The sequence below is a fragment of the Hypanus sabinus genome, chromosome 26, assembly GCF_030144855.1.
Source record: "Hypanus sabinus isolate sHypSab1 chromosome 26, sHypSab1.hap1, whole genome shotgun sequence".
In the NCBI taxonomy this organism is placed as follows: Eukaryota; Metazoa; Chordata; class Chondrichthyes; order Myliobatiformes; family Dasyatidae; genus Hypanus; species Hypanus sabinus.
Genome location: NC_082731.1, coordinates 32,200,381 through 32,212,023, shown reverse-complemented (window position 1 = coordinate 32,212,023; position 11,643 = coordinate 32,200,381). Strand labels below are relative to the sequence as shown.

The window sequence follows — 11,643 nt, the reverse complement described above, 5'->3', positions numbered from 1 at the left end:
TACGGGGGGGTTTTATCACACTGAGGGAACTCCACATTGACAGGGGGGGTTTTATCACACTGAGGGAGCTCCACATTGAAGGGGGTGTTTATCACACTGAGGGAACTCCACGTTGACAGGGGGGTTTTATCACACTGAGGGAGCACATTGAAGGGGGCGGTTTATCACACTGAGGGAACTCCACATTGACGGGGGGTTTTATCACACTCAGGGAGCTCCACATTGAAGGGGGCGGTTTATCACACTGAGGGAACTCCACATTGACAGGGGGGTTTTATCACACTGAGGGAACTCCACATTGATGGGGGGGGGAATCACACTGAGGGAACTCCACATTGATGGGGGGGGGGAATCACACTGAGGGAACTCCACATTGAAGGGGGCGGTTTATCACACTGAGGGAACTCCACATTGACAGGGGGGTTTTATCACACTCAGGGAGCTCCACATTGATGGGGGGGGGAATCACACTGAGGGAACTCCACATTGACAGGGGGGTTTTATCACACTGAGGGAGCTCCACATTGAAGGGGGCAGTTTATCACACTCAGGGAGCTCCACATTGATGGAGGGGGAATCACACTGAGGGATCTCCACATTGACAAGGGACCAATATGGTGTATAATATTGAAACCTGAGGCCTCCTCATGTTTTTTTTCCTTCTGTTTCCAATAGACGATCCTCTCATCCTAGGGAAAATTCTTCCATCAGAAATGCCTGAATCATCACGGTCACAGAGTCACCCATCACAGAAACAGATCCCTCAGCCAACCAAGACTCCCATCTGCCCAGATCTTCAACCTTTCCTATCCATGTACCTGTCCAAGTGTCTTTTCAATGTTGTTCATGTACCTTCCTCTGGCAGTTCGTTCTGTACACGGACCACTCTCTGGGTGAAAGCGTTGCCCCTGTCCTGATTCCCCAACCCTGGGGAAAACACTGTGGATATTCACCCTGTCTGTGGCCCTCCTGGTTTATTTGCTTTTCTTATAAGATCAGCCCTCAGCTTGCACTCCAAGGAATAAAGTCCTAACCTGCCCAACCCTCTCTCAGTAACTCAGCCCAAGTCCCAGCAACGTTCTGCTAAATCTCCTCTGTACACTATCCCGGGGCGAGCAGAGCTGAATGCAGTTCTCCTAGTGCACGCTTGCCAATGTCTTGTACGACTGCAACATAGCCTAACCTCCCACCTCCTGGACTCGGCACCCTAACTGAAGAAGGGTAACGTGCCAAACACCTTCCTCACCCATGAAACGGCTCCGAGGTCCCTCTGTCCTACAACACTCGCCAGCGCCCTGCCGTTCACTGTGGAAGTCCGGCATACTGCCCGTGTCTTCCACGGGTCCCTCTGTCTGTCTTTCCAGCCATGCCACCCAGCAGTTCCCCAGATCTAATCCCAGCCGAATCAAAGGGCAATTTACCACGACCAATCAGCCTACCAACCGGTACGTCTTCGGACTGTGGGAGGAAACCGGAGCACCCGGAGGAAACCGAAGCGGTCACAAATTGAACGCACAGTCAGCAGCAGCAATTAAACCCGGGTCGCCCGCGACTGCAAAGCATTGCGCTAATCACTACGCTACCGTGCCACCCCTCCGTCTTCTATGACAGGTCACTAACTGAGGGACACAGATGCACTCAACACCGAGGGTCACTTCTGGAGAGAGTGAGGAATGACCCTGCCCACCAGCATCTCTCTCTGCTGACTGGTTAAGATGGCTGTCCACCTGCAGATGTACCACCTGGATTGGCTGAGATTGGTGAGAAAGACCATTTTGTTCCCAGTGGCTGTTTGGAGCTTTATTTTATTGTTGAAACCGAGCGCAGTCCTGGCCCCCAGCCTCATCCACGCAGACCGGCTGATAGAGAGCGATTTGCATCCTTCGTCGCCTCCCCCTGCTCGCTTGCCGCCAATTCAGGGCCCGGGGCTACTCCCGCCACGTGACCTTCACCTCATCCGTCCGGTACCTGCCGAGGAACAGCACAGGGTCAAGCAGGCCTTTCAGCCCCTCTCCTTCATCCCCACCAAGCCGTCAATCCTAGCCCCAGCTACTCACGTTTGATGGCCACACCCATTTCAGTTTGATTCCCCTTTCCCATTCCGACATGTCAGTCCACAGCCTGCTCGACAGTCATGATGAAGCCACACTCAGGTTGCAGGAGCAACACCTTGTATTCTGTCTGGGTAGCCTCCAGCCCGGTGGAAAAGACATCTCCTCCCCATTCTTTTTCTATCCCCCCCCACCATTCTGGTTTTGGTCTCACCTCTTTCTCTTCCCCTCACCCACCAATCCCACTCCCCTCGTTCCCTTCCTCCCATGGCCCACTCTCCTCTCCTATCAGATTCCTTCATCTTCAGTCCTTTACCTCTTCCACCTATCACCTCCCAGCTTCTTACTTCAACCCATCTTCCCCTTCACCTGGTCTCACCTATCACCTCCCAGCTTCTCACATTCCCTCCTCCCCAATCCACCTACCTACCCCCTCATCATCTCTCCTATCCTTATTTACAGCACCTGCAGATCTCTGTTCATATGCCCCTCCAAACCTTTCCTATCCATGTACCTGCCCAAGAGCTTGTTAAGCATACCAGTCTATGAGGAAAGAGTTAAATTTGATTCCCCGCTGGGTAACCTAAAGAGAGCAACGCAAAATGGGAACAACACACAAAGGGAGATCCTGACAAAGGGTCTCAGCCCGAAATGTCGACAGCGCTTCTCCCTATAGATGCTGCCTGGCCTGCTGCGTTCCACCAGCATTTTGTGTGTGTTGTTGTTTGAATTTACAGCATCTGCAGATTTCCTCGTGTTAACACAAAATGGGCGTTTGTACAACGAAATGCTGTCGGTTTGGAATGTGGGAATACCATTAAGGTCTGCGTGGACACACACCCTTGAAATGAGATACTGGTGAAGAATGTTTTCTTCCTTATTGACCTGCTGCCTCTGTTTTGAGGAATAGTTATTACCCTCAACCATCAGCTGTGTGCGTACATCTACTGATACTTATGGACACATCATCAGTGATGTTCCTGGAATCATCGGGTGTTTCGGGTCTTTCAACATCATACACCCTCTTACAGGTGACCCAGCCGGGGCTGATCAGACCCCAGCTTGTGTCCAGATGGCTGGCTATGCATGACTCCATGGCTCCCCTCTCTTGAGCCACAGCCACCTTGAGGCCCTCTCTGCCGCATCGGTGGCTTTGCGGATGGCTCTCCTCTTCCTCTCTCCATCGATGCCCAAATTGCTGAAGTCTCTGGCTAAGGAACGGGCTGCGAATCCCCTACAACCAACTTCCACTGGGAGACACCTCGCTCTCCATCCAGCCTGCTGGTAGTCGCTGACCAGTCCTGTGTACTTCGATAGCTTCCTTTCAGAGGCCTCTTCCAAGCGATCTTCCCGTGGGACTGTCAGCTCCAGCAGCACCACCTGCTTGGTAGACTCAGACACAAGGACGATGAAGACTCTTGAACTGGGGGGGGATAACTTCATTCTCCCAATCACTGAACTGTTCCCACAACCAACGGACTCACTTTCAAGGACTCTTCATCTCATGTTCTTGATATTTATTTATTTATTATCATTGTTAATTCTTTCTTTTTGTAATTGCAAAGTATGTTGTCTTTTGCAAGCTGGTTGTCTGTCCCGTTGGGCGCTGTCTTTCGCTGATTCTATTACGGTTATTGGATTTATTGAGTATGCCTGCAAGATAATGAATCTCAGGGTTGTATATGGTGATGTATATGTATTTTGATAATAGATTTATTTCAGACTAAACTATGTGCCTAGGCCAAAGGGCGCGAAGAATAAGAAGGAAAGGCTGGAACCTCTACAGGATGGGCAAGTACTGGGCAAAAATTCTGCTGGACTTGTGAAGGGTTCAAAAATCAGCATTTTCTTGGTGCAAATTGGAATCATCCCTAAGGCCGGTTTGCAACAGGTACAGAGACAGAGAGAAGGCTGTCGGATGTCTGACGTTTGCTCTGGCGTTATGTAGATCCGTTCACTGACTGATATATAGATCTGTTCGCTGACCAATATATAGATCAGTTCGCTGACCAATATATAGATCCATTCGCTGACTGATATATAGATCCATTTGCTTACTGATACATAGATCGGTTCGCTGACTGATAGATAGATCCACTCACTGATATAAAGATCGGTTCACTGACCAATAAAAAACGCTGGAGGATCTCAGAGGCCTGGCAGCATCTAGGAGAAGAGTAGAGTTGATGTTTTGGGCTGAGACCCTTCAGCAGGACTGCAGAAAAGCAAGGAAACAGAAAGCACGCCAAGTGCCTCCATCATCACCCAGTCCAGCCGCATCACCAATTTCAGACCCGTGTGCTCGTCGCCCTTGTTCTACAACACTCTCCAGGGCCTTACCCATGAACTGAGCATGGGGAAGGCCCCGGTTAAACTGATCAAAGTTCCTGCTTAAGTTCCACCTGCCAGTCCTCGACTCACTTCCCCAATCGATCTAGACCCTGCTGCAACCTTGGATCACGTTCTTCACTGTCCGCCGCACCACCAACTTTAGTCGTCTACAAGCCCTCTGGCCAAAGTCTTCGCCAAACTCAGTCAGGATAGTCTCAGTCTGTGAAGCCTCCATTGGCTGAGTGAACTCAAACGATCTGCCAGTCCGGGACTCCATCCCATGGGCAGCTAAAGGAACGTCTGCTCTCGAGTCTAGAACGGTGAGAGCTGACAACACTGGAACAAGGCCCAGAGGGTAGGTGTTGTGACGCTCCTGCTGGCAGAAGGCTCTCAACTGGTGGGAAGTGGTTACAAGACTAAGGACGGTCATTCAAAGCTGAGGGATTGGAGGATCTACGTTGATGCAATCACAAAGAAGGCGTGCCAACAGCTTGATTGAGGAGATTTGCCACGTCACCAAATACCTGCCGGTGGAGAGCATTCTGATTGGAGGCTCTGATGCCCCGGACCGCAAGAGGCTGCAGAGGGCCGTAAGCTGGACCAGCTCCATCGGGGCACACACCACCCCCAACATCCAGGGCATCACGGCAATGTCTCAAGAAGGCATCAGACACTGAGGACCCTGGCCATCTGGGACATATCCCCTTCTCATTACTGGAGAACATTTTAGGAACAACTTCTCCCCCCGCCATCAGATCTATGGTCCGTAAACCCCTGGACACCACCTCCCAATTCCTCTTTTGCACTTGCCTTACTGTAACTTACAGGAACTTGTAATGTTTTACACTACACTGCTGCCACAAAACACATCTCACAACACTGTCAGTGAGAATAAGACCGTAAGACACAGGAGCAGAATTCGGCCGTTTGGCCCATCAAGTCTGCTTCACCATTCATTGATGGCTGATCCTTTTATCCTCTCCTCTGGCCTTCTCCCCGTAACCTATGCTGTGTCCAATCAAGAACCTATCAAGCTCTGTCTTAAATACTCCCAATGACCTGCCCTCCATAGCTGCCTGTGGTAATAAATTCCACAAATTCACCACCCTCTGGCTGAAGAAATTTCTCCACACCTGTTTTAAATGGACGCCACTCTATCCTGAGGCTGTGCCCTCTTGTCCTAGACTCCCCCACCATGGGAAACATCCTTTCCACATCCACTCTGTCTCAGCCTTTCAACATTCAAAAGGTTTAAATGAGATCCCCCCACCCCCGTCCTTCTAAATTCCAGTGATTACAGACCCAGAGCCATCAAACGTTCCTCATATGATAACCCTTTCATTCCTGGAATCATCGTTGTGAACCTCCTCTGGACCCTCTCCAATGCCAGCACATTTTTTCTAAGATGAGGGGCCCAATCTGCTCACGATACTCAAGGTGACGCCTCACCAGGGCCTTATGAAGCCTCAGCATCACATCCCTGTTCTTGTGTTCTAGACCTCTTGAAATGAATGCTAACATGGCATTTGCCTTCCTCACCACCGACTCAACCTGCAAGTTAACCTTCAGGGTGTTCTGTACAAGGACTCCCAAGTCCCTTTGCATCCCAGATTTTTGGATTTTCTCCCTGTTTAGAAAATCGTCCGCACGTTTATTTCTACTATCAAAATGCGTGAGAATGCATTTTCCGACATTGTATCTCATTTGCCACTTTCTTGCCCATTCTCCTAATCTGTCCAAGTACTTCTGCAGCCGACATGTTTCCTCAACGCTACCTGCCCCTCCACAGAATTAAACGGATGCTGGAGCGTTCTCCACTCCAGAGGGTGGTGGAGGTGGCTCATGGTGAGGCGGGTATTTAGGGAGAACAGAGGGAGGTTTGGGCAAGCTGGCACAGAACAGGAGCTGAGGGTTGAGGGGCCAAGTGGCCTGTTCCTGCCCCTGTGCCTCAACCACAAGGCTGCTGAACCCACTGACAGCCTATCAAGTCCATGCCAACCAGGATGCCAATCTATCTCATCCGATTTGCCAGCACAGGGTCCTTATCTCTCCACTCCCTGACTGCTCATGTGTCTATTAACCTCTGCTAACTGTTGCGCAGCACTGTGCAAAAGTCTTAGGCACATATATATAGCCAGGATGCCTAAGGCTTTTGCATAGTGCTGTAGTAATTTCATGTATTACACTGTACTGCTGCCGCAAAAAATTCCAAACCACGACTTATGTGAGTGATGATAAACCTGATTCTGATACGGGTCTCTATTGTGGACTGAGAGTGGGAAGGGGGGGCAGGGAGAGGGGAATCATGGTTGGGAAAAGGGGAAGGGAGAGGGGAGGGACCAGAGAGACATTCTGTGATGATCAATAAACCGATTGTTTGGAATCAAACAACCTCGCCTGGTGTCTCAGGGCTGGGTATGTCTGCACCTCCCTCCCCCCATCCCCTGGCACTCCTTCTCTGCCCCCGTCGCTCACCCCTCCCACGGCGCTCCACCCTCGCCATTCCCAACATCCTTTGCTCCCGCCAGATTTACAAACTCGCTCTCCGCTCCACGTTGACAAATACAGCACTGTGCAAAAGTTTCAGGCAGCCTAGCTATATATCTGTGCCTAAGACCTTTGCACAGTACTGTTTCTGTCTCCGACAGCACCCCTGCAGTCCAGTCCACCCCTCTCTGTAAAATGCTTGACCCGCATATCTCCTTTAAACTAGCCACCTCTCACCTTAAATACAAAACCCTCTGGTGTTAGATGTTTTTACCCTAGGGTAAAGATACTGGCCATCTACTCTATCTATACCTCCCAAAATTTTATAAAAATTATCAAATCCGTCCTCAGCCTTTAGCACTCCAGAGAAAACCCAAGTTTCTCCAGCCTCCCCTTGTAACTTGCTCTCTCTGAGCCAAGTGGTTAGGGCTTTGGGCCGGCAATCTGAATGTTGTCAGTTCAGCCCCCAGCCGAGGCAGCGTGTGTGTCCTTAACCATTTATAGCCCAGTGGACAGGACAGGACCTCATCTGCACCCTCTCCACAGCCCCCACACCCTTCCTGCAATGGGGTGACCCCAACCCCGGCATCCCGACTAGATTTTTACCCACGTGCGCCGTGTCTGTAAAATCATTTCTCCAACACCCAGACTGACACTAATGCCAGTTCACTCTCTCCAGATTCCCGTTGCCCCTCCCCCGCACTCCACAGGGAGGACTTGCAAACTCCACATGGACAGCGCCGGAGGTCGGGATCGAAGCTGCTGGAGCCGAGGTTGTTCGGGTGTTCTGACAGGTGCCAAACTCATGGGGGAGTTGTTGGTGAGATTGAGGATGCACTCAATGGGCTGGATGCCATCCCAGCCCACGGATCTAACTGCGTATGACATATCATCTCGGTGAGAGAATTCCCGGGGACGGGTGGGCAAGGGAGGCGCGCTTGTACCTCTGAGTGATCCAGGAGTCCTCCAGAGCGGTCACCTGCCCCGCCCGGAACATCTCCCAGCCCGCCTGGGCTATCATGGCACCATTGTCGATACAGAACCTGTGAAGATCAATGGCAGGCTGAGGCAAACGCAAGGATAGGACAGGACAGAGGAGAGGCACGACAGAGGAACGGTGGCAAGCGGAGTTCGATGATAAATGTGAGGGGTCGGCACTTTGGGAGGACAAACCAGAGTGTGACTTGCACAGTGAATGGTAGGGCACCAAGCTGTGTGGTAGAACAAAGGGGTCCATTGGCTCATTGGCCTTCATAAATCAGGGCACTGAGTACCAGAATTGGGATGTTATCGTGAAGTTGTACAAGACGTTGGTGAGGTTTGGAGTATGGTGTGCAGTCCTGGTCAGCTATCTGCAGGAACGATGTGAATAAGACTGAAAAAGTACTGAGAAAATTGACAGACATTTTGCCGGGCTTGAGGACCCGAGTTATAGGGAAAGGTTGAATAAATTAGGACTTTATTCTCTGGAGCGTAGATGTTGTACACAAAATTATGAGGGGTAAAGATAGGGTAAATCCAAGCAGGCTTTTTCAACTGAGGTTGAATGAGTCTAGAACTAGGGGTCATAGGTTAAGGGTGAAAGGTGAATTATTTAAGGGGATCTGAGGGAGAACTTCACTCACAGGGTGGTGCGCGTATGCAATGAGTGGTGGATACGGGTTCAATTGTAACATTTTAGTGAAATGTGGATTGTTCCTTAATCATTGAATGTGTGTCTTCAGGCTCCTGCACCTCTTCCCTAATGGTAGCAATGAGAACACGGCACAACCTGGGGTCCTTAATGACAAATGCCACCTTTCTGAGGCATCGCTCCTTGAAGACGTCCTGGGGTTAGCGCCCGTGATGGAGTTGACTGACTTTACAGCTGTCTTCAGCTTCTTTCGATCCTGTGCAATAGCCACTCCCCAGACCAGACGGTGATGCAGCCTGTTAGGATGCTCTCCATTGTACACCCGTGGACATTTGCTGGCAGACAAGGTGGTGAAGAAGGCACGTGGGATATTAGCTGGGCCAGTGGAATCAGAGTACAGCAAGGAGATAGAGCTTAGTGACGACTTTCCCATCAATGTCAAGAAAGGAGCTGGTCATCCACTTCAAAGAGGGGCAGTGCATCAGCAGTGAGAGGGTTCAGAGCAGAAAGTTCCTGGGTGTGAACGCCACCGACAGTTCCAACCTCACTGGTGTCTCAGCCGAGGAAGTTCAGCCCCACCTCTGCTCTCCTCAGGAGGCTGAAGAAGTTCAGCCCCACCTCTGCTCTCCTCAGGAGGCTGAAGAAGTTCAGCCCCACCTCTGCTCTCCTCAGGAGGCTGAAGAAGTTCAGCACGTCTCCGCCGGCTCTGACCAACTGCTACTGACGCAAGCCTTCGATCTCGGTGCGCCACAGCTCAGAGTGGCAGCAGCTCCGCCCGTGACCGCCAGAGTTGAGGGCACAGCCCGGATCATCACGGGAACCAGCCTCCCCTCCGTGGACTCTGTCTGCATGTCTCAAAGAGTTCAGAGAAACCTACCCCGGATGTTCTCGCTTCTCCCCTCTCTCATCGGGCAGAAGATACAAAACCCTGAAAGCTTGTCCCACCAGGCTCAAGGACAGTTTGTATCCCATTGTTAACATGAACAGACCTCATATTCAATAAGATGGCAGGCAACCCAGATAAGTGTGAAGTGGTTCATTTTGCTAGGTTAAGTATGATGGCAGAATATAGTATTATTTAATTACAGACAGAGGTTTAGGTCAGAGAGTGGAGCTGAGGAATGTTTTCAGCTGAGGGTGGGTGGAATCTGCCTGAGGGGGTGGTGAACATAGAGACATCCACAAAGTCATTCAGATGAATCCCCCCGAGGCAGAGGGGGCTCCGGACGGTGTGGATGGGTGGTGATACAGGTCTGGGCCCTGTGTGCGTGCTCTCCCCCTCTCCCACCACTCACCTCTCATCGGTAGCAAAGAGCCGGGCTCCCCTCTGCTCACACATCACCCCCATCATTTCCTGCAAGCGCCGGTTACCTACGGAAAACCGGAAGGTGCACGTCACACAAACCGGCGTCTGAACCTGCCCACACCCACTGCACCGTGGGAATCCGTGCCTCAGCTCAGCCAGGGATTCCCACCGCTCCTCAGAAAAATCCACTATCTTATAATCCCTCACCCTGAGAGACCTCCTTCTCCACTAACTGTTCCATAAAAATCACCCCAGATTAGAAACTGAAATCTGTGCACGGTGTTCCTAATGTGGCTCTGACCCAGGGATATGGAGACGGGAACTGTGCACGGTGCTCCCGGTGTGGCTCTGACCCAGGGATACAGAGACAGGAACTGTGCACAGTGCTCCCGGTGTGGGTCTGACCCAGGGATACGGAGACAGGAACTGTGCACGATGCTCCCGGTGAGGGTCTGACCCAGGGATATAGAGACAGGAACTGTGCATGGTGCTCCCGGTGTGGGTCTGACCCAGGGACAGGGAGATGGGAACTGTGCACAGTGCTCCCGGTGTGGGTCTGACCCAGGGATACAGAGACAGGAACTGTGCACAGTGCTCCCGGTGTGGGTCTGACCCAGGGATACGGAGACAGGAACTGTGCACGATGCTCCCGGTGAGGGTCTGACCCAGGGATATAGAGACAGGAACTGTGCATGGTGCTCCCAGTGTGGGTCTGACCCAGGGATATGGAGACGGGAACTGTGCATGGTGCCCCCGGTGTGGGTCTGACCCAGGGATACGGAGACAGGAACTGTGCACGGTGCTCCCGGTGTGGGTCTGACCCAGGGACAGGGAGATGGGAACTGTGCACAGTGCTCCCGGTGTGGGTCTGACCCAGGGATACGGAGACAGGAACTGTGCACGGTGCTCCCGGTGAGGGTCTGACCCAGGGATATGGAGACGGGAACTGTGCATGGTGCCCCCGGTGTGGGTCTGACCCAGGGATACGGAGACAGGAACTGTGCACGGTGCTCCCGGTGAGGGTCTGACCCAGGGATATGGAGACGGGAACTGTGCATGGTGCCCCCGGTGTGGGTCTGACCCAGGGATACGGAGACAGGAACTGTGCACGGTGCTCCCGGTGAGGGTCTGACCCAGGGATATGGAGATGGGAACTGTGCATGGTGCCCCCGGTGTGGGTCTGACCCAGGGATACAGAGACAGGAACTGTGCACAGTGTTCCCGGTGTGGTTCTGACCCAGGGATATGGAGACGGGAACTGTACATGGTGCCCCTGGTGTGCGTCTGACCCAGGGACAGGGAGATGGGAACTGTGCACGGTGCTCCCGGTGTGGGAATGACCCAGGGGTACGGAGATGGGAATTGTGCACAGTGCTCCAGGTGTGGGTCTGACCCAGGGATAGGGAGACGGGAACTGTGCACGGTGCTCCTGGTGTGGGTCTGACCCAGGGATAGGGAGACGGGAACTGATGTGGCCCTGTCCCGTTACCCTGACACACTTACATCCTACCCCTCCAACGATGAGCACCTCCTCTGATCCACAATGCGCCATTGCCCTCTCAGTCGTCTCCACCAACATCGCAAAGACAGTTTCCTGAAAGCACATGGTCACCTTCAGGTCAGTTCACCAGTTAATGCAGCCACCCCTCAATACCCCCAGCTCGACAGGTTAACCAGGTAGTGCCTCAGTGTTCCTCTGTCCCTCCACACTCCCCACCATTCAGTTTGTGTCCTACCCTCAAACACCGAGGTTCCTCTGTCCCTCCACACTCCCCACCATTCAGTGTCCTACCCTTGTACACCGAGGTCCCTCTGTCCCTCGACACTCCTCACCA

General features: G+C 52.3%; 1 protein-coding gene across 1 annotated transcript in view; it reads right to left on the bottom strand.

Annotated features, from left to right (window-relative positions):
• Positions 1 to 1,784: 1,784 nt before the first annotated feature.
• osgep (O-sialoglycoprotein endopeptidase) overlaps positions 1,785 to 11,643 on the bottom strand; it is a 23,282-nt gene continuing 13,423 nt past the window's right edge. The window contains exons 9-12 of the mRNA XM_059950809.1: positions 11,312 to 11,402; positions 9,798 to 9,873; positions 7,814 to 7,912; positions 1,785 to 1,968 (exon numbers count right to left, since the gene is read on the bottom strand). Coding sequence (XP_059806792.1) covers positions 1,929 to 1,968; positions 7,814 to 7,912; positions 9,798 to 9,873; positions 11,312 to 11,402 — 306 coding nt within the window. The 3' untranslated portion in view covers positions 1,785 to 1,928. The remainder of the gene's footprint in view (positions 1,969 to 7,813; positions 7,913 to 9,797; positions 9,874 to 11,311; positions 11,403 to 11,643) is intronic.